This window comes from Artemia sp. Qi Xiang Cuo, chromosome 19, assembly GCF_049724085.1.
Source record: "Artemia sp. Qi Xiang Cuo chromosome 19, ASM4972408v1, whole genome shotgun sequence".
Taxonomy (NCBI): domain Eukaryota; kingdom Metazoa; phylum Arthropoda; class Branchiopoda; order Anostraca; family Artemiidae; genus Artemia; species Artemia sp. Qi Xiang Cuo.
Window position 1 is genome coordinate 6,658,253 of NC_142812.1, and position 22,899 is coordinate 6,681,151.

Consider the following 22,899-nt stretch of genomic DNA (forward strand, 5'->3'; position numbering starts at 1 on the left):
CTTCCCCTTGGGTGAACGATTACTTCAGATTCTAATTAATCCAATTGATGTTCTTAGTTTGGTAAATAATTCAATAAGTCAGTCTAATAAATTTTCATCAAATCTCCATTTTTCTGCCGCAAGTAAATATATTTTGGATTTAGATCGAGTGTCCAAACGAGATGGTAGTTTCTCGGTGCATCAGCCCTATGTTCAGGGTCTTTGTTCTTCGTTTGATGAGTTGAAACAAATAATCTTTAGTGGCAACCCCGATTTTATTGGTCTTTGTGAGACTTTCCTCGATTCAAACACTGAATCTCTTTTGCATATCCCTGGGTACAAAACGGAATATTTGAATCGAAATAGGATGGCTAAAAGTGGCATTGCTGTCTATGTTTAGGAATGTCTTCCGTACTCTGTAAGACATGACATGTCAAAAGATGAGGAAGGGATTTTCGAATCCATGTTTATTGAGAATAAAACCCAAACTAAAACTCTGATTATTGGTAATATATACCGGTCTCCTAGTGGGTAGGTTCCCTCTTTCCTTCAGATTTTTGATGAGGTTTTGGAAGCAATCCAACTATATTCAAGCGAACTTGTCATTATGGGTGACTTCAACATCAGTTTGTGTGACTGGAGGTCATCCTCGTCCTTGGATTTTATTTAAGCTATGCTTGATTGTGGCACATTACCTTCTTTATGCATTCCAACCCGCATAACTTAAATTACTGATCCTTTGCTTGGTAATATTTTTTCATCGTCGACTTTGGTGCAAAATTCTTGAGTGATATCTCATTTCCTGTTTTTTTGCATTTGATTTTTCTGGTTTCTTGCCTTGGAGGCACTGGGAACTGGGAACTTGGCAACTGGTTTTTCTTCTTTATATCCAGAGTTGGCTCTTTTTATGTCACAGTTGGTGGGTCACGTGGTCGACCCGCATGTCGCAGTGGTCGTGGATCATTTGTGAAACTGAATCTCATGTAGATTCTCTTTTTGATTCGTCTTATGATCCTTTGAAAGAAATTATCTTGGATACACGTGATGCGTCCCATCGAAAAAACAGCCCCTTTGAATCCTTGGAATGCCCCTGGACTCATTAAAAGCTGGAGGAAGAAAAATAATCTTCCTCCAGGTTTTTCTGGCAACTGGTTTGTCTTCTTTAAATCCAGAGTTGGCTCTTCTTACGTCAAAAAAAAGAAGAAGAAAAAGACAAGTTCTAATTACATGCCTAGATATCTTGGTGGAGGGTGGGGGGAGGACTATAGACGTTTCATAACAGTTTTATAACGGGGTGTATCCTTTTTTGAGGACCAGAGAAGAAAAGTTTGCCCCCTTCCCCCAAACATAAAATTGTAATTCCTCTTATCATCCGTTGTATTTACCCATGCAGCCATTTAAACATTTGCCTCTCAATTACTTGGACTATCTGTCTTGGCTTTTCTCTTTCTACAATTAGCTATGTCTTGATAAAACCTACTGCAAAATACTTGATTTTCAATTCAAAATCAATGTTAATTGTTGAAAGATCCATCAGTTCAAGAATTTATTTCACTGTAATTTTATTTTTATTTTCAATGCTGCTTGAACTAGAAAAGAATATATTCGTAATATAATTCGTTTTCAGTGAAGCGCCAATGACGCAGTAGGCTTTTGGTTTTTACAGTTAAGGAAGGGGGCAGTATCCAAACTCTTGTTTTTAGTGAAACTATATTCGTCTATATTCGTCTTAAAAGTACAGTAGTATCATAAGATTTCTTATTTTATGCTATTTCTAACATATTGGTCATGGTCACTTCTCTGACAATGCATCCCTCCCCCATGATAGTTAAATAAATACCCCTAAAAATACATTGGCGGGTCACGTGGTCGACCCGCATGTCGCAGTCGTCGTGGATCATTTGTGAAACTGAATCTCATGTAGATTCTCTTTTTGATTCGTCTTATGATCCTTTGAAAGAAATTATCTTGGATACATGTGACGTGTCTCTTCGAAAGAACAGCCCCTTTGAATCAAAGCCGTTATGTTGATTTCTGTAGGAAGCAAATTTCTTGATGTGATGATATTTATCAGACTAATCAGTCTGATATTATCAGACTATCAGACTGTCAGACTATCAGAAATTTTTAAGAGAAGATGGGCTTTTGGAAGAAGAAGAGGATCCGTTAGCCAAATTTCTCCTCTTAGATTAATAGTTGAAAAGTTGTCAAATACGAAAGCCTTTTAGGCTTAGTTCTGATAGAAAAGAATAGGTTTCGTAAAGCGGACTTTTGTTTCTTTTAAACCAACATTTTGTGGACCACTGCTAGAAACGTCTTTGAAACAGAAAAAGTCCTTTCAGTAGCTATATCAAACATGACTTCTAATATTTTTGCCAGTTCATGCACAATAAGCTTTGGTTTATATATCTTGCCGGCTGGAGGAACGAACGTTCGAGTCTAACTCGAAAATGAAACGAACCATGATTTTCTTCAGGTGATGAGATCCGAATGTATCGAGGGGAAATCGACTCGTGTTAGAACCCGTTGATTTTGAATTGAAGTTATCAAGTATTTTGCAGTAGGTTGGATAGGTTGCATCAAGACATGGCCAATTATAAACAGAGAAAATCCAAGACAGTTAGTCCAAGTAATTGAGAGGCATATGTTTAAATGGCTGGGGCACGGGTAAATGGCAAGACTATGCATGGTTTCTCTTATTGGACAAATACTTGTTTGTTAGTTTTTGGGAAAGGCATGCCTGCCCAGAGTCTCAGGTATGCTGACCTGAAGTCATTTTTTCTTACAAAATAAAGCCTGTTTTGCAGACTTTTGTAAACTTTTAAGATAAAGATTATGCGGCAGATTATGGGCACTATCTTCAGCGAAAAGATACTGCCCACTAATATTATATTCGAAAACTTTGACAGGTCCAAGTTTACAAAGAAATAGAAATATTGGACTAGTATATTGTTGCGCGCAGACGAAATGGCGTACCTGACGTCTTGATAGTTTGATAGACCTGGGTGATAAATTTTTAAGCTTTTTTCTGAAACATTTATATGGTTGTCATTAGTGAGGATTCTCGACTTTTCAAAGGGTTGAAATTCATTGGACGCTTTATGGTGGTGAAGAATTTCTCTTAAGGTATAATCGTTATTTTTTCCATGTAGGTTGAAAAATGAAAAATGATGTTTGTCTAATATGAGATTAGTTTTCCATCAGTCGTGTACACCGACTTTTCTCTCTCTCGAGAGAGAGAATCTGTCAAAACAGCCAAAAAGGGGAGAATTAAATGACACTTGTAGGAAAAATTATGGGTGAATGGTAAGTAATAAAAAAAGTTTTTAGCTTTTAGATAGACGACACATTGTATCATAATAAGTAGCATATTTTTTTCATCTGTTAAGGTCCTGAAACACAGCCGCAAGAGACAGAACTACAAGTACCAGCGGAAACTCCCATAGAAACTCCCAAGGAAGAAAAAATCGCAGTAATTGATGTAACTTCGGAAGAATCAGCTTTGCCCATTGAAGCCCAGGAAAGTTTTGACCTTTTCTACTGTAAAGGTTTGGAAAAGAAGGAAGCTAGAAAAAGAAGTGACACGGTAGAGTCAGGTAAGTTTTATTACTTTTCGGTTGCTAGTCAGAAGTCAGTGTTGCCAGTGAGTCGAATGCTATTTTACAGGTGCGTCTTTTATGTAAGCACTGGTCTACAGAACTGGAACATGTTGTCCCTTGAAGACATGATCGAATTAATGGTGATGTTCAAAATCGGGAATGTTCATTAGTCGTATCCGAAATTGGAAGTATTTGTCACCGGCTAGCTGAACTCGTATTATAAGGACTAACCGAATGCCATTGCTTATCTTAGTAATGCAGTATTTTCGGCCGAGACATCAAATATCATTTTAAGTCTTTTTTTCTATTATTTAAGCATTCTATGGGTCAGAAGCAGGGATTGGGAAAAAAGTGTGTTTATTGCGTCTTTATATGATCTCCAAGTGCTGAAAACTTTATATGATCTCCAAGTGCTGAAAACTATGCGATGACCAAAATGAGCCAATTCTGTCAATTTCCTGCATTCAACTGGACTCCTTGAAGCTTCTTGATATCTGATCAAAAGCCAGCTTAAGTGCTTTATGTTGATCTGTGAAGGGCTTATTCGTTCCTGGACTGCACTAATACCACTGTTTACTGTTCTTTAGTCCATAACGCTTTTGACCATTTAAATAATTATCAAATTGTAGTATGATATTCAATGACGTTGAAAGACAATCTACGCAAGATGAAAGGGATTTTAAGACAAACGTTTGAAACTTTTTTTTTGAAAAAAAATTTAAAAAAAACTAGTTGAAATAAAAAAAATTAGAATTTTTTTTTCAAATGATATGATTTTTTTTTTCGCATGCTGACCAATGGTCTGCATAGCACAGGTATCGACCACCTGATTCTCTGCCTTCTGCCAGTAGTTCAATGCGGGGTTGTGGGTATAATCATCCAACGCTCCCGATGTTTTCTTTCCATATTTATTCAGGTACCCATTTGGAGCTGGTTTGACTCTTAGCTGAGCTTGGCCATTGACCCCCATTCCAGACCAAATAACGAGTGACACAAGGACTCGAACCCCCCGACCTTACAGACAAAGTGTTTCAGGTCTAGCGTGCTAACTACTGGGCTAGGACGGCTCAGATTAGTCTCAGAACATTTGAGACTAATGGTAAACGGTGATGAAGCTTTTGAAGTGAAGAAGGATTTACCTATTAAGAAAGAGTTAGAGATCATAGTAAAAGATGAAACTAATGTGCTTACAGGTACTGCCAGTCAGGGGCGTCCCGAGGCTCACTTTATTGAAGGGGCGGGGGTCTTCGTAAATTTTACCGAATCGCTACCTGATTTATGCCGAATTTTCCGCAGAAATCAAGAATTTTGCTAAATTTCGGCTGATTTTTAAAAATTTCTGCGAAAATTTCACCGAATGTCAAAAAAGTTTGGGGGGCGGCAGGCCCCCCCCCACCCTCCCCCCTTGGGATGCCCCTACTGCCAGTATGGGTTACAAAGTTGGAATATGCTGAAAATTGTGAATATGACTTTTGATAAAGAGGATGCATGTTGTTTATCTTTTTAAAACTTTGATTAAATCCTTTGTAAGAAAGCTGATAAAAGTGAGGCTTGGAAGCAAATTGCTTGGTGTGATGACGCTTATCAGACCGAGAAATGTTTTACATAAAGTTTTAAGAGAATAGGGATTTTGGATGGGGATAGGATGCGTTTTTCTCTTAGAGCCAAATTTTTCTCTTAGATTAGTAGTTGAGAATTGTCTGATATTTGAAAACATTTTAGGCGTGGTTCCCATAAAAGAGGATTCCTTTTGTAAAGGAAACTTATGTCTGTTTTAAATCAAGTTCTCTGGACCACTTTTTGAAACTTCCTTAAAAAAGAAAGACTCCTTTGAGTTGCTATATTAAACAAGATTACTATGTATTTTTGCCAGTACGTGAACAATAAGCTTCGGTTTACGCGATGCGCAATCTCGCCGACTGGAGGAGCGAATTTCGGAGTCTAATTGGAAATGAACCGAACCAATTAGTCACTCCAATGACAAAATTTCTTCCGGCGGTGAGATCCGAATTCCAAGGAGATATTTGGTTTTAGGTAGAACCTATCTTAGAAGTAATTTTCCATTATAAAATAAAGCCCGTTTTTTAGACTAAGACTAAGACGGCCAAATTTTTAATATAAAGATACTTAGCTCTTCAGCAAAAAAGGACTGCTGACTAATATTGTATTTGAAAATGAGAAGAGAACCAAGGTTAAAAAGAAATAAAAACGTTGAAAATTGCCAGCTTAAAAAAATTGGACTGGTGTATTGTCGTGCGCACACGAAATGGCGTAACTGACGTCTTGATAGTTTGACAGACCAAAAGTAAGGGTTTTAAGCTTTTCACAGGAATATTTTTATGTTTGAGAGTTTGAAAATAAAAACTCTAAAGATTGCAGCGTATAGCTGATTAATACGGCCGATTAATACGTTTTTGTTTTGTTTTCAATCTGCACAGAGTGCATAAAATTATGTGAAGTAGTCTTCGAGCAAGAGTTTGTGCAGACAGACAGGCATTTGAGTCAGCTTGTGAAGTCTCTAGGTTAGGTCATATCCTAATGTGGTATACCTGGTAAGTGTATCAAAATGATTAGTGCTATATATGAGAAAAATATTACTGCGCTTTAGGTGGGAAGCATGGGTGGTAGATGGTTCGGTTTGGAATAAGGAGTTAAAAAGGGCTGTGTTTTCTCCTGGCTTATATGGATTATATTTTGATGGACCCTTTCCTAAGGAATACAGAAAAAGCTATGGAGGAGTATAATATTAAATGTAAATTTAAAATTTGATCAGAGAAAGAGACATTCCTTCTCCAGAGAACGAACCTGAGAATTTTTCAGGTTTCCCCTATTTTTCCTTTTTTTTCCCCTATTTTTCCTCAATGCTTTTCGAGGCCGGTGATGATCAGCACTGCAAAAAAAGGAAGGAAAATAGAAACAATAAAATGCTCTTTTCAAATATCTTAGATATTTCTGTCAAAAATCGCCTTTAGAATCTTTAAAGTGACTGAAAATGTGTTTATGTTGCCCTCTCAAGAGTGGCACTTATTCTCTGACGCTGTTGAAGTTTCTATATAGTCCAGTAAAAATATGGTTTTGACTAGGCATTAGAGCAAATGAATTTTTTTTTGCACCAAAATGTTCAGAAAAATTCGTTGAATAACATATTGAAAATCGGCCGAAGAGAAGTACGTTTTTCATGGAAAAGAGGGGAGGATCGCGAATTTAAATTTCTGAAATATTTTCTGGATTGAAAGGTCTCTTACTATTAATGCAAGTTTTGGGAAACCAAAAATAACATCAGAATTTAAAAATTCCATCGCTTAGTACCCCGTTTCCACCCTAGGCGAGGTAAGGAGGGGTAAAAATACCATTTGTGGTAATATAATAATATAATACATAATTGAAAAAAATGGGGAATGGGGTCACACAAACGTTTTAGCCTGGGATGACATGGTGTTACCACGTCATTATTGGTAGTAAAAGTTTATGCATTTATTGATGCATCCCTATTGGTAATCTAACTTTAATCATAATTTCCACTCTTCCAAAGAGAAAAAACAATTGATCAAAGAGGACTTTTAGGAACATCATTTGGAATTAATTTCTTAACTGTACTGCAAAAGTATGGTAGGTCGCACATCATTATCTGCATGCGAATTTTTTTTTTTTTTCCCCCTTTTCACTTCAATTTTTATCCGCTCTATTTTGATGTTTGTATAAAGTAAGTGCATTATTTGAATGAATTACTGATTGAATCAATGGATGAGTGACTTGAATGACTTATCTACTGATTGAAATAACATAGTCACTGCTTATGTTTTGATTTAATTTTTTTCTCGTTTCTTTTTTTCTTTTACTTTCTCTTCACTATTCTCCCTTTAATGCTTTGTTTCTTCTTTTATGCCCGTTGAAAGTGTTACTACGCCTCTCGAGTGTTTTTTTTTTCTCCGCCTTAGTTAATTTCTAGAGTTGTACGCATAAAATTGAGAGGTTACTAGTCTAGATTACCTGAAGAAATAGGTATAGCTATAGCATGCATGCACACTGAGGAGGGGGGAGGGCTGATTTGTCTTATATTGGTTTGAAAGACCCCTTCCTGTTCCAGAAAAATATAAATTTGTTGCGGTGGCATATTAGTGGCATATGCTTCCAGAAAAACAGCAAGGATAAATCCACTTATTTATCAGACAAGCAGCCTTTCGGCAATTCTAATACAATGTAAGTTGTTACCGTTGTTTAATTGTTTATAATTTTCAGTTGTCTCCGCAAATACTGATAATGGTGAAGTTCCTTTGGAAGCCCCTCTTAAACCACCCCAGAAGCCTCGGAGAAAATGCAAAATTATGGCTAATTTCAGCATTCCATTTACAGAGCCGAATCGCGTCTCGGCACAACAATCTCAAGACAACACGATTGTTGTTAATCCTGCCCTTGACATCAAAGAACAAGAGAAAACCCTGGTAAAAGAACCCCTATTGAATAGTGAAAATCCTATAACAGATTCTCTTGTAACGTCCCTTTCCCCTTGTGTTTCAGCTCCTGCTAGACTGCAAGATATAGAACAGCATGGAGATAATGACTTGAAAAATCGCGCGTCTTCAACCAGTGTTGACAGTATTCTATATGGGAGTATCCCGGACGATTGGTCTGTTCTCGACTTTAAGCCGGAAATTGTAAATTTACCCGAAAGACACTTTGTTGAAAATAAAAAAACGTATGATAACGTTTCAATACAGACAAACTTCGGAGATGGAACATATCTTCATGAAATTCTAGCAATTCCTCGTAGCATCAATATTGGTAAGACTATACTTCAGCCAGTTCAATCAAGGTTGAAGCTGGATAAAGGCACATTGACTGATGCAGGAGAATTTGAAAGCAACACTTCAGTAAAGCTTCTAATCAAACTTTTCCCTACAGTTGAAGTTGATAGTTTGAAAGACGTATTACAAAATTGTGGAGATGATGTCGACTGGACTGTTAATGTGCTCTTGGATTCTGGCTACGAAATAGCTCCCGAAGTGCCTGAGATGGATGAATGCCACCAGGAGAAAGTTGAAGAAATAGGTGTGTCTGTAGAAAAACCAATAGAAAATCAGGATACTATCGCGTCAGAAATAAAAGGTAAGACTGCAATAATCCTTTGATTTTAAGACCGATTAATTTATACGTTAAGTTATTACTTTTACTATGAATAACCCACTGGAGTATATATTAACTTGAACTAAATAGCAAATTATGCTTATTGGTCAGACATGGCAACTGTCAACTATCTCTTTTTGTCGGTACTTGGAAAAGCCCTATACCTCCTCTCCAACGTGCCCAAGTTCGTGCAACTTCTGGAAACCCTTATGCCAAATCCCTGCAGTTGATCGTTTCGACGTTGAAACTGTGTCAATCTTTTAAAAAAATATGTATTTCCCTTCATCAGAGGAGTTATTAAAGCTCGCTCTTGAAGCAGCAAACTCTTTAAGGGTAACTCGCCAAAACACATACCGGCAGGACTACCTTGGGCAGAATGCAACCGTTCTGTGCAGAATGAACAGAATGCAGGAATGGCAAAAAATGAGCTTTGCCCGACGATCCGTCGCCACTTGGAATAGCCTCCAAGCTTAGGTAATCTCTGAAAATATCTCATATTTAAGTGAAGGTACAACAAATACATCAAAGCTGAATATAAAATGCGGAAATTACGAGGACTAGGAACATGTCATCATTATTGATGGAGCCGTAAAGATTGTAAAAAAAAAATATATATTAGGTTTTGTGGGGGTAATTGAAATGCTGTGGTTTGGATAGTGCTAATTATAAGCTTCAGACTAGCGGTATTAGTCTTAGAGCTTACCTAAGAGCTTGTACTGGTGTAAACCTATAGAGGTATCGGAAAAACAGACTAAATAAAAACGCATTCATATAAAAGAAAAACAGATTTATTGACTTGCTCTGATCATGCAGTTACCAAAACTAACGAAAGGATCTTTCTGATCAAGATTCTAAACATCAGTACTTTTTTAACTCCCTAGGTTTGGTCTATGTACCATAAACTCCGAGGCAAAATTTTCGAAACTTCTTTATGATTTCATTCAGTGTTCATCTTCTATTTTTCAACTTTATTTCTAAGCGATGGTGGAATATTGGGCACGGGACTTGACTTGTTATTAATTTTTTGAAGTTGCAGAATACTTCGTTTCAATTTTCAACTAAGAGTTAAATATTATTTTGACTATATTATTTTGACTATTTTAAATATTATTTGGTTGTTTACTGTAGACTCTGGAATGTCGAATAATTTCTTCTTTTTTTGGACTTGCGTATTAAACATACTCTTTCATATACTGCTAAAGAAATCAAGTTTGGTCAATGTTAATGAAATAAAATGAAATAGGATGAATATATAATAGTTTAGAAACAAATTTGGGCTACATATTTTCACATGCAAGGGGGGGGATAAAGCATACCATATATTAAATACGTAACCTAACCTAACCTGGGAACCTTTTTCCTAAAGAGTACGTTTAATACGCAAGTAACCTTTTTTTATATGTGCTAATGTAACTCATCTTATTATAATACAAAGCGCCTGATGTCAACACAACTGAGGTTGCTCCTGCCCCACCTCCTCTTCAATTTTTAATTATTCACTCTCTCCTATGAAGTTCTCACCTACTTTTATCTTATATGACTCTTCCCATCTCATTTGAGGGCGCCCTGGTTTGCGTTCAGCCTCAACTGCATTTAAAAAATTATATCAGCTGCATATATAAAAAGCTATGAATATTTTTTGAAACTATCGTCCTTTATTCGGAAAACCTAACTTAAAATCTCTTTTGTTATATACCGAAATGTTGCGAATGATTTTGCGAAACATGTTGCGAAATGTTACTAAATGGTCCTTCGACTATTTATCTTTATATAATACACATATATATATATATATATATATATATATATATATATATATATATATATATATATATATATATATATATATATATATATATATATATATATATATATATATATATATATATATATATATATATATATATATATATATATATATATATATATATATATATATGTATATATATGTATCCTCATTGTTGCTTGTCTTTTAACCGCAGATAATTCTGGACAATTTGTTGTCTTTTGATACTGCAGTCTTTTCAAAGATATTTGATTATTAAAGCAAGTCCGATTTCTAACAACGATATTTAATAAGCTTCAAACTTCTGGTTTTCTTTTTTAAGATTTTGAATTGTTGTAATCCCATGTTAAAAAAATAGATAAATGTTATTGCATTTACCTGTTTTTTGCTCTTTACGTAATTTAATGTCTTCTCATACTGAAGTCTATTCAAAGATATTGGATTATTACCGCAAGTCCGATTTCTAACAACGATTTCTACTGAGCTTCAAACTTTTTGTTTTCTTTTTTAAGGTTTTTAATAATATTTTTGCAATTACTAGTTTTTTGTTCTTTAAGCAATTTAATATTATATGGATTCTCATTATCACGTGTCCTCTAACCGCAGGAAATTAGCTGCCTTTTTATGCTGCGGTCTTCTCAAAGAAATTGAATTCTTAAAGCAATTCCGATTTCTAACAGCGATTCGAATTGTTGTAATCATTTGTTAAAATACCTACTCGAATAGAAATAACATTGTGTAGTAATTCAGATTTAAAACGAACAGAAATTACTGTCAATGATTAAACTAAATCCAAAACGAACAGAAATTCAAACAAATAATCACATCAAACATAACGATAAGATATTACACTGAAAACGATTTGAATTTCAAGCGTTATGATTTTTATTTGTCAAAAGATTATAATAGTAATAATAATTATAATGTACTGCAACAAAAATGCATTCGCCTCTCCAAAAATTTACTTTCACTAAAAAACTTACTATTCTATACTAGTCAATATTTCTGTCCTAGAATTGTCAATACTATTCTTGAAAGAGTTGGTAGAGTCAGCCATAACCACTTCTTGGGGGAGGTTGTTCCATTCCTTGACGACTCGGTTTGAGAAGGTCTACCTTAAAATTTCTTTACTGAAAGTGCTTAGCTTTAGCTTAAACTTGTGTCCTCGCAGATTATTGGTGTTTAAAAAAGTATTTCCTTTTATTGTTATGCTATTTCCTGTTATTGTATACTATTTCCTGTTATAGTATTTCCTGCTATTATAGTAATTATGACATAGCTTGAAAGTTTCAATAAAATCACCTCGGAGGAGTCTATTTGAGATGGAAGGAAATGACAGCTTTTCCAATCGTTGACAGTAGGAGAGGCCTCTTAGTTTTGGTACAGATTTTGTTGCTCTTTGCTGAATCTTCTCAAGTGCATCAACGTCTTTTTGAGGGTGAGGTCTTATTGTCATGTGACCATATTCTATGATAGGCCGAACAAAAGACTTGAATACAGTTGAAAAAGGCTGATGATCGTTTAGGGTGATGTTTCTATGAATAAATCCAACTTCTTTTGAAGCTTTGTTCACGATGGATTCGTAGTGGATGGTGAATTTTAGCTCACGGTCTATTATAACTCCAAGGTCCCCCTCAAATGATGCTTTGGCATTAGACTGGTGTTAAAGCTATAGGTTGACTTGAAGTTCTGCGGTCCAAGGTAGAGATGGTAGGTTTTGTTTATGTTGAGCTCCATTTCCGACGTCCTCATCCAATCGGCTAACTTTTTCAAGCTGGTCTGCAGTTTTTGAATATCATTTGGGCATTTGATAGGCCTACAAAGCTTTGTATCGTCAGCATAGAGTGTCATATCTGAGTTAATATTGTCAGACAGGTCGCTTGCAGAAAGATTGAAGAGCAGGGGCCCGATGACGCTACCTTGTGGAATACCGCTAGATACTTTTGTCACAACTGTGCTAATGTGGCCTAATTGCACCCTTTGAGTTCTGCCTGCCAGAAAATTCATGATCCAGCCAAGAGCTTTGCCCGCAATCCCAATTTTTCTTGACTTATGAAGGAGCTTTGAATGAGAAACTTATCGAAGGTATTACTATGATCAAGGTATATTGCGTTGACTTATATGCCTTTGTGGAGGTTTAGTCTCCAGGTGTTTTGCTAACTAGAAGTAGTTAGGATTCAGCTGACCTATGTCTTAAGAATCCAAACTACCTTTTGTTGATTAAATTTCGGTTAGAAGGTATTCTAGTAATATGTCTGCTATGATGAACTCTAGGATTTTTCAAGTGATGCACGTAAGATTTGTGGGCCTGTAGTTGATTGATTTTGTTTTTCACCTTTCTTGAATATTGGAGTGGTAATTGCCTTTTTCCAGATACTAGGGAGTTTTCCTGTACGTATAGATGCCATAAAGATGAGAAACTACTACAAAAATACAAAAAATGTTTAAACGAATTATGGTTTACAAATAAGATTGGTGCTACCACCATCTGCCATCCTCTGAAACCCTCTAAATGCTGGAGTATCATTTACATTACGTTGAAAATTATATCCATTTTAACTGTGTGGTCTTTACTTGTCGAAACATCAACAACAGCAAAAAAGACGAAAATCAAGATTTTGTGGAAGAACTAATAAGATACTTAATTAAGGGAAGGTGCCCAATGGATATTCTTAAAAAATTTCATTCTATAGAATGTAAAAATAATATCCAACTACACTTAGTATCAAGATAAAGTATCATGCTAGATAGATAATAACATTTTTACATCTTTCCCTACAACTCTTACATCTTTACCTATTTAGCTGAATATTTGGCTGTCTATGCAATATACAGAATATCTACCTAGATGGATAATAATGTAGCTTAGTGTTTCTGATATATATCCAACGAGGCAGATAAGAAGATTCTCTAAGCCGTTTGGGGTTAATATCCAACTAGCCAGATAATTCATTTCTCTTAGGCACAGCATGAACATCTAACTAGGTGGATAATACCAAGTCTTAACACTCCAGATATATATCCAACTAGGAGGATAAGTAAATTCCATTAGGCTATGTAGTTTGGGGATAATATCCAACTAGCCAGATAAATTGCTTCTCTTAGATACAGCAAGAATATCTAACTAGGTGGATAATGCTGAGTCTTAGATCTTCTGATATATATTTAACTAGGCAGAAAGTTACTTTACTACCTAGTTGGATTAATATCAGCAGGCCTGAGACAAAGTGTTATCTACCAAGTTAGATGTTCATGCTATGTCTAAGAGAAAAAAATGTCTGACTAGTTGGATATTATCACCAGTTTGCATGAAGAATTTACTCATCTGTCTAGTTAGATATATATCAGAAGCATTAAGTTAAAGTATTATCCATCTAGTTAGAGATACTAAGTTGGATGTTATGCTTTATTGTATTTGACTAGCAAGATAAAACTATTTTTCTTTTAAATTTTAATTATTTTCCTAGTTGGATAATTTCTTATTTGCTTAAAGGATTTTTCAGGTAGCTAACTAGTTGGATAATTTTGGCAATAACTAAGTATGGTTGGATATAATTTTTACATCCTATAGAATAGAAATTTTTAGATATTATCCATTGGGTATAGTCCCCTTAATTAAAAAATCACTATCACACGCCCAGAAGGAACAAAATTGTTTTTCAGATTAAAAAAAAAAACTCCCATACACTGACGCTGGCCAAAGGTCTTGGCTAAATAGACAGAATGAGTAATTTATTCGTTGACCTTTGTGTGAACCGTAATTTTACCTGAAAATTGTTTTTTAAAGAGAAAGGAAAGCGAGTGAACATGTGCAAAACATAGACAACACCTATACTAGTAATAAAATAAGAGAAACCATTCGGATATTTCGCAAATTTTCTGGTTGATTTAGGGCATGGGTTGGCAACCTCTTGTTGTAAAAGGGCCAAAGGTTTACGTTGGGAATTACGCGGGCCGCACTTAGGTCACATGTCATTACACTGTTGTGTACTATTGTAGGTATAAGTAGAGTACATCTACAATGTATATTTATATACAAATATTTTAGGTTTAAATATAAAATGCTTAATGTAAATTTTTACTACATTTATTGTAGTTAATACAATCAATGAAATTTTCGCTGTTGCATTTGACTTACAAGTTCTTTTTTTTTACATTAGATTGTATTTTTGTAGTAGAGACGTGAAATAGCGTTTAAATGTAGGTCCGATAAACGAGAACAGTGTTTGTTTTTTCGATAATTCAGAATTGAAAAAGTTTGCTTACAAATATATTTACTACCGAACATAGTAATTATTTGCTCAGCAAACCTTTTTAATTCCTTGTAATTTTCAGAAGGCAAACTTCCATAGAAATTCACCAAGTTGATTTTTTCCTTAAAAGCTATTTTAAGTGTTGTATCACTTTGCAAATCATCACATTGATTTGCAAATCATTTGGTACATTGCTTATATCCACTGGGAAGGGGTTTTTCGAAAATATCCATCTTACATGAGATCTTCGTGAAATCAGAAACCCGGTTTTCAAACTCAGTTTGAAGTTGTACTTTCCATTTTAGTATTTTGCCAAACAAAATTTATACTAGCTTGCCCTACTGCTTTCTTGGAATGTGGAAAATGATCGATGGTTGAATACATCCTTGAGGTGATGAATATGTTTCAAAAATAGATCTTGACTGATCCAACCCGATGGTGAGACTTCACCTGCTGAGTTTGCTGGAGCACCAGGAAATATAAATTAAGGTGACAAATACTGACTGCTTGCAGAAACAGTCCCGACCATGGTCACAAGGACAACTCTGCCTGAGGATGTTGCCTTGCACAATATCATCTGACCCTTCTCCCTAAACACTTTAGGAGGAACGTGAATTGTAGTCATAGAAATTTCGTCACAGTTGTCACGTGCATTAAAAGGAAGCTTTTCTAGAACTGACTTCGGGTTTGAGAAGAACTGTTCAATGTTGACCCTTTTAAAGCTCGTTGTATAATACAAGCTTGTGGGTTCATGCTTGCGTAGTAACAGTTGTCGATTTTGAGCTCGAAAACCTACCAGCCAGTCTATCTCTGTCTCTGGCATTGCTCCAGTTCTGAGGAATTGTCTTGTTGCTTGCTATAGCAAAGTAGTTGATGCAGTCAAAGTCATATGCACTGGCAATTGTAGTTACAATTAGTTGGGGTCACAGTTGCAATCAGTCACATTCACAAGTATTTGCAGTTGCAAGTAGTCACAAATTCAAACAGTTAAAAGCAGTCACAGTTTGAAAAAGTCACAATAGCAGCAGTACTAATTACATAAGTAGTAGTCATGGGCGCCCATAAGCTGAATTCCAGGGGGGGGGCAAACCTCGTCTAATTGGCACTTTTAATGATATATAATAGAAATCTCAGAACAAAAATATAAAAATAAGACACCATCATTCAGCCATGGGGGGAGGAGGCGGGAGACCCCCCTCTGCCCCCCATATGGGCGCCCATGGTAGTAGTTGTAGCAACCCTCGAAGGTTCAATTTATTGCTTTCAGGTGTTTTTCAGATATTGTTCATATGCCCTTTTGACAACCTGTATGCATAGAGTACATATTGATTTTGTTCAATCTACACTGCAATATCCCTTGATAGTTTCACCTTAATGTCCTTAGCGATAAACATGGTAGTGGGAAATAGAAGCGGGTTTGAGGCTCCCAAATTGCCTCAGCTCAGGTCATTTCCAGAAGTGCCTCGATCTCCAAGGAATCCTTCATATAGTTTTGAGAGTATAGGAGTGAGAGATATAGGGCGAACACCTTCAAAATCAGGCTGTATGTCTTTCTTTTTTCAGGGAGTTATAAAAGTAGACTTATTGTTCATTGTACATATAATGATGAACAATGTATAATGATATATATAATGATGTAATATATGTATATAATGTAATATAATGATATATAATGACAACTTCTGGAAGACTCAGGAGTTTTTGATTTTTAAGGTTATAAATATAAAATAAAATGTTCAAAATATATTTTATTTTAAGATAGTTCTGGGATTCTCGGTCGAGCAAATGCTCCATAAAAATTCCTAGCTGATCGGACAACCAATCCCAAACAGTGCCGCCTTTTCTAATAAAACTGTAAGTGAAGAGCAGGAAATTTACATAATTTTGCCTGTTATTATTTACATAATAACATTGCAACATAATGGCATATTATTTACGTAATAATTACAGTGATAAAGTAAAAATTACATATTTATACAATAACAGGTAATTTATATAATTTTCAATCAAATCAGCCCCCTCCCAAGTTTCTACGATCACCCTTTCCATAGAAAATGGCCCGTTTTTTCACTTTGTCAGGCCCCGTTGTGGGTTGAACGAGCATTTGTGTCCCTTTGGCGTTAATGGCTCTCTTAGCTAAAGTTCCGTAACTCCAAATCGATTGCAGCGAAAAAAAAAACAAAGGATAAAAAAAGCTTTTAGTTGAGTAAAATCAACATAAACTGTCTGAACAAATAGTTTGGGTTAAAAAAATTTACAAGTTAGTATGAATTTTATTAAAGTTTTTAATATCGTTTTCTTTAACAAGGCCAAAAGAGTTTTTGTATAAAAATACATTTAAAAAATTGAGGTAGCATAAGAAAAAAAAGTTAACCTGACTAAATGATAGCAACTAGTCTCCCAAATCAGATGAATTACAATTTACATTCTCTAATGTATCTGTTTCTTTAAACAAACAACATTTTTTTACCATTTAGGAGATAGCCAAGTGACTTGGACTGCTTTCGCCCCTTAAGGATACAAGTTACATGCCAATTGATTACTTTTTTTCATTTTTTATGGCATCTCTTTTTTTTCTTTTTTTTTGTGGGGGGGGATACCCTGGAACATTTCTTGGTACACCAAGTTCCTCTTGGCCCATAGACTTACGGCTTTAAGTTTCAAACTGATCAGAACCAAAAAATTTGTGGTTTATTTTTGGGCAAGCGACCCCTCCCTATTTTCTCAGAATGCTTCCTGAAAGTTTATACCCAATTGTATACCCATGATCAAGCGAGCCCCCCTCCCATTTTTTGCCATTATAAGACCTCTGTGTAAATAATTTCCAATCTGCAGGATTTGCAGCCTTTGACCTAGGGGGTATGGGAGACATACAATTGCTGGAGGCATATTTACTTGAACTATAGACTAATTTGGAAAATTGCTATATCAAAATTTGATCTATGTCTTGGGGGCTGCGGAGACGCTGGGTAGCAAGAAAGGTCAGGGAGGGGAGCTAGTTGTCCCTCAATCACTTTTGACTTAAAAAGGACACTGTAACTCTTAATTCCCAATTGAATGTGCCTCCTTCAGAGTTTCTACGACTATTCTATGAATAAAAAAAAAAAACAACAAAAAAACAAAAAAAAAACAACAAATTGATAAAAACAAATTAATAAAAAACAAACTAATAAAAAAAAACTAATAAAAAAGTAGCACATGTCAGGGTTGTGGCTATTCATTTAGGAACTGCCTTTGGAACTTAGGAAGCTGCCTTTGAATTCCATTCCTTTGAAGGTTACATAAATCAATCAATAAGCCTATTAAAAAGCCTTATCTAATTTACTATTTTTTAATTAAAGAGGAGAAAGGGAAGTCAGCAACCCCAAAGCATTCTAAGAAACGAGAGAGGAAAGAATTAAAAGCAGAAGAATTCTTTGTGATGGCGCCGTCACTTAGTGAACAGACAAGAAGAATTACAGGAAAAGACTACTCTTCGTTCACGGCATATAAAATCAGGTAAATTATCAGTTGTTTTCAGCACTGTCACGTCTCATGTTTTTTTGGGCGAAAATTTAGCCATAACAGCTCTCATCTCTCTTTAGTAAGAATTAAATTCGAAAATATTTTGTTAAAATTAGATTTTAGCGAAATCACTAGGCTATACTTGTTGATCATAAGACTTCCTATAAACTTTTTCTTATGGAGCAAACATGTTTCCATTGTCCAAGGATGGCGAAATAAATAAAATAACCACTGGATAAGTTCTGCTGGATAAGTGACCACTGGATAAATGATTCGCTAAAATTACATTTTAGCGAAATCACTAGGCTATACTTGTTGATCATAAGACTTCCTATAAACTTTTTCTTATGGAGCAAAAATGTTTTCATTGTCCATAGATGGCGAAATAAATAAAATACCTACTGGCAAAGAATAATTAAAATTAAATTATTAAGCGGTGCCTTGTCGGCTTAATTACAACTCATGTTGTGCATCATACTTTTGGGTGAATTTCAACCAACCAGATTAAAGGCGATTTAAAAATTGTCCACCTATAAGATTCCATTCAATATATTTTTGGTGCCCCCCCCCCTCCCAATGCCAATCCGGGGTCCAACCTCATCTCGGCTCTGACTAAATAAGAACCAAAGTATTTATATAAAATCTTCCCAAAGTTTTGTCAAAATGTGATTAGAAACAACTTGTGATCTTGGTATTTACCAATTCTAGACTTCTTTAGATAGACTGAGAAAAAAAGAAAAGAAGAGAAAATATAGAATAAAAAAAAACTAGTTCTGTGTATTCTGACTTTTTACAATGAGACTTGATAGATAAATTCCTTGTCATGTCAGTATTTCGGCTAGCCAGACTTTCTATGGTTTCTTGGGACAGATATGCGGTGAAAAATTTGAATGAAAAAGTCTACCAACCTATGCTCAGTGCCTAGTTCTAATCCTATATCATAGGCAGCGCAATATAATATTTACTTTTTTGAGTTGTCGTAGGAACTTCAAAAGGGGCTCATTCGATTGTGCCGTACTAGTGCCGTTTTTAATAGTCAAAAGTGATTAGAGGGCAACCATGAAAGTACAGCCCTCCATTCCACCCCACCCAACATTTCTCCAAACGCATCTAATCAATATTTTGAGATTACCATTTTGTTCAGCGTAGTTGAAAGGTTCGGTAATTATGTCTTTGAGGATGACAACCCCCCACAGCCCTCAGGGCAAGGGTTGTAAGTTATGCCCCGGGGCATATATGGTTTTTACTGAAAGGATGGTCGTACAAGCTTCGGAGGGAGCTCATTGGATTGGAAATCAGAAGTTCAAGTGCCCTTTCTAAGAGTAAAAGTGATCGGAGGGCAACTAGCCCCCCCCCTCACGTCCTATTTTCCCAATGCATCCGATAGAAATTTTGAGATTGCTATTTGTTCAAAAAATAGTCCAAAGATCACATACAATGGAAGCTATGCCCCGGGGGCATATAAGATTTTATGGAAGGGTTGGCTGTGTGAACTATAGAGGAGGCTCATTTGATTGGAAATGTAAACTTCAAGTTCCTTTTTAAGAGTCAAAAGTGATGGAGGGCAACTAGCCCTCCCTCCCTGACACCCCCTGTGCCCCAAACGCGTCCGATCGAAATTTTGAGATAGCCATTTTGTTCACTATAATCCAAAGAGCACATATCAATGCCTTCAGAGTATATACAAACTCCCAGAGCTCAGGGGTAAAGGTTTTAAGTTATGTCCTTGGGCATATAAGGTTTTTACGGAACGGGTGGTCGTATAAACTTCAGATCGGATGGGGCTCATTTGATTGAAAATCGCAGGTTCTAGTGCCCTTTTTAAGAGTCAAAAGTAAATGGAAGGCTACTAGCCCCCCCCCCCTCCCCCAAGCCTATCATTCCCCAAAACACATCCGATCACAGTTTTAAGAGACCTATTTTGTTCAAAATTGTTGAATGGTCCGATGATTATGGCTTTGGGGATGTCAAGCTCCTCACAGTCTTCAGGGGAAGGGTTGTAAGTTAGGCAGTTTGTTCATTGTTTACATATTATTAATTAAAAAAAAAACTTTCCGAAAAATAAGTTTTTCAAAGAAAAGTAAAGGCCATTTTAAACTTAAGCTCAGCAGATACAAATGCCTGTTAAAATTCAAACTCAAAACGACCAGAAACTACTATTAAAGAATACATGAAACCCAAAACGAATAGAAATTAAATAAACAATCATAGCAAAAAAACATACAACAAGTAATAACACAAAATAATAACTAGATCTTAAAGTGAGTATTGCTTAGATTGTATATGCAAATCAAGTTTAAAACGAAAAAAAATGTTTTCCCATTGAAGCATGATTGAAACTTCAAACGAACAAAAATTGAACGTGCATCTAATGCAAGCAAGCATAGGATAGATGATCACATGTGCGGAAGAACAAACCTCGAAACGATCTAATCTTAAACGGAATGTGCAAATCAAGGTTGAATCGAATAAAAATAACTACAAACAAGAGTTTGGGCATCATCTCACTGCAGAAGCCTAAAACCTACAGCGTCATTGGCGCTTTACTGAAAACGATTCTTTGGAATATTTTCACTTATGTAACTTTAAGAAATCAAAAATTAATTAAGATTTTAGGGAATAAATATCAGCATATGTATATTAAATTGACAATGCACATTTTTTTCAGTAAACTCATTTGATTTTTTTTCAGTAAAGTACAAATTATATTCTGGCTTTTAGAAAGCATAGGGGTTTTGAACCCTACTCACATTAATTTATGCTCGTTTTGAGCTTGACTCTAATATTTATTTAAATTTTTGTTCGTTTTGGATTTCATTTATTTATTGATACTGATTTGGGGTAGCTGTATTTTTGGTAGATTAATTGATAGTCCGGACGCCAGGTGCGGAAAATTTGAACCATACCATGACGCAATGGAGCTGCTACGAGAATTCGCCTACCCTCCACCCCCTAAATTGACCTTTTGAATTGAAAAATACCAATGGCACTTGCTTGCGATTGGTGGAACACTCCGAAACTTAACAATTTATTATATTTTGGTGTTTCATGCACGAAAATGCATGTTCTACAAGGTTTGAGGTGCAGTTTTCCGCTCAAATAGAAATGCCTGGAAGCCATAGAATATAACAAACCAACACGATTAGTTAGTAAAAATGGCAGAGTTAAAAAAAATGGCAAAACTATATGAGTCTTGAAAAGTCTTGGAAAATATAAACAAAATCAAATTGAATATTAGATATATAATGATATTAATTGTTGAAAGATCCATCAGTTCAAGATTTTTTTTTCACTCTAATTTTTATTTTCATTTTCAATGCTGTAAGAACTGGAAAATAATAAATTTTTAATATACGACGCAGTCGTAGCCCCTCGTACGCAGTCGCAGTCTTAGTACGCAGTCAAAAAATTTTTTTTCCTGCGTACGCAGTACGCAGTCAAAAAAAAATAATAATAAAACATTGGAGCCGTATGGCCTTTACTATAGGCAACGCTACAGCGTTGCCTATAGTAAAGGCAAAAAATGCCTTCTATAAAAAACGGCTTCTATAAAAACCTTATATGCACGCAGGGCATAACTTAAAACCCTTGCCCTGAGGGTTGTGGGGGAGTGTCCTCCTCAAAAATGTATTCTCTATCTGGAAATAAACTACGCTGATCAAAATTGTTATCTGAAAATTTTGATTGGATGTGTTTGGGGGAATGATGGGCGTGGGTGGGGGAGGAGGGGAGCTAGTTACACTCCAATCACTTTCGACTATTAAAAAGGCCACTAGCTCTTGAATTTCTAATTAAATGAGCCTGTTTTGAAGTTTCTACGACAACGCCTTCTATAAAAACATTATATGCCCCCAGGGCATAACTTAGAACCCTTGCCTTGAGGGTTGTGGGAGAGTATCCTCCTCAAAAACATATTTTTTATTTGTAAATAAATTATGCTCAGTGAAATGGCTCTCTCATAATTTTTATTGGAGAGGTTTGGGAGACTGATGGGTGTGGGGGGGGGGGTAGTTGCCCTCCAATCATTTTCGACTATTAAAAAGGGCACTAGAACTCTCGATTTCCAATCGAATGAGCCTGTTATGAAGTTTATACGACAACGCTTTTTATAAAAACCTTAGATGCCCCCAGGGTATAATTTACAACCCTTGTCCTGAGGGTTGTGGGGGAGTGTCCTCCTCAAAAATATATTTTCTATCTGGAAATCAAACACGGCGAACAAAAAGGCTATCTCAAAATTTTGATTGGATGTGTTTGGGGGAATAATGGGCGTGGGGGGGCTAGTTGCTCTCCAATCACTTTCGACTATTAAAAAGTGCACTAGCTTTTTGAATTTTCAATCGAATGAGTTTTTTTTAAAGTATCTACGACAACGCCTTATATAAAGAACCTTATATGCCCCCAGGGTATGACTTAAAACCCTTGCCCTCAGGGTTGTGGGGGAGTGTCCTCATCAAAAATATATTTTCTATCGGGAAATCAACTACGCTGAACAAAATGGCTGTCTCAAAATTTTGATTGGATGTGTTTGGGGGACTGATGGGCGTGGGGGGGGGCTAGTTGCCCTCCAATCATTTTGACTATTAAAAAGGGCACTAGAACTCTTGATTTCCAATTTAATGAGACTTTTTTGAAGTTTGTACGACAACGCCTT

At 35.8% G+C, this 22,899-nt stretch overlaps 1 protein-coding gene across 1 annotated transcript in view; it reads left to right on the plus strand.

Annotated features, from left to right (window-relative positions):
* LOC148940437 (NEDD4-binding protein 2-like) overlaps positions 1-22,899 on the plus strand; it is a 179,262-nt gene that overhangs the window by 33,590 nt on the left and 122,773 nt on the right. The window contains exons 5-7 of the mRNA XM_089104990.1: positions 3,369-3,575; positions 7,818-8,684; positions 18,083-18,239. Coding sequence (XP_088961116.1) covers positions 3,369-3,575; positions 7,818-8,684; positions 18,083-18,239 — 1,231 coding nt within the window. The remainder of the gene's footprint in view (positions 1-3,368; positions 3,576-7,817; positions 8,685-18,082; positions 18,240-22,899) is intronic.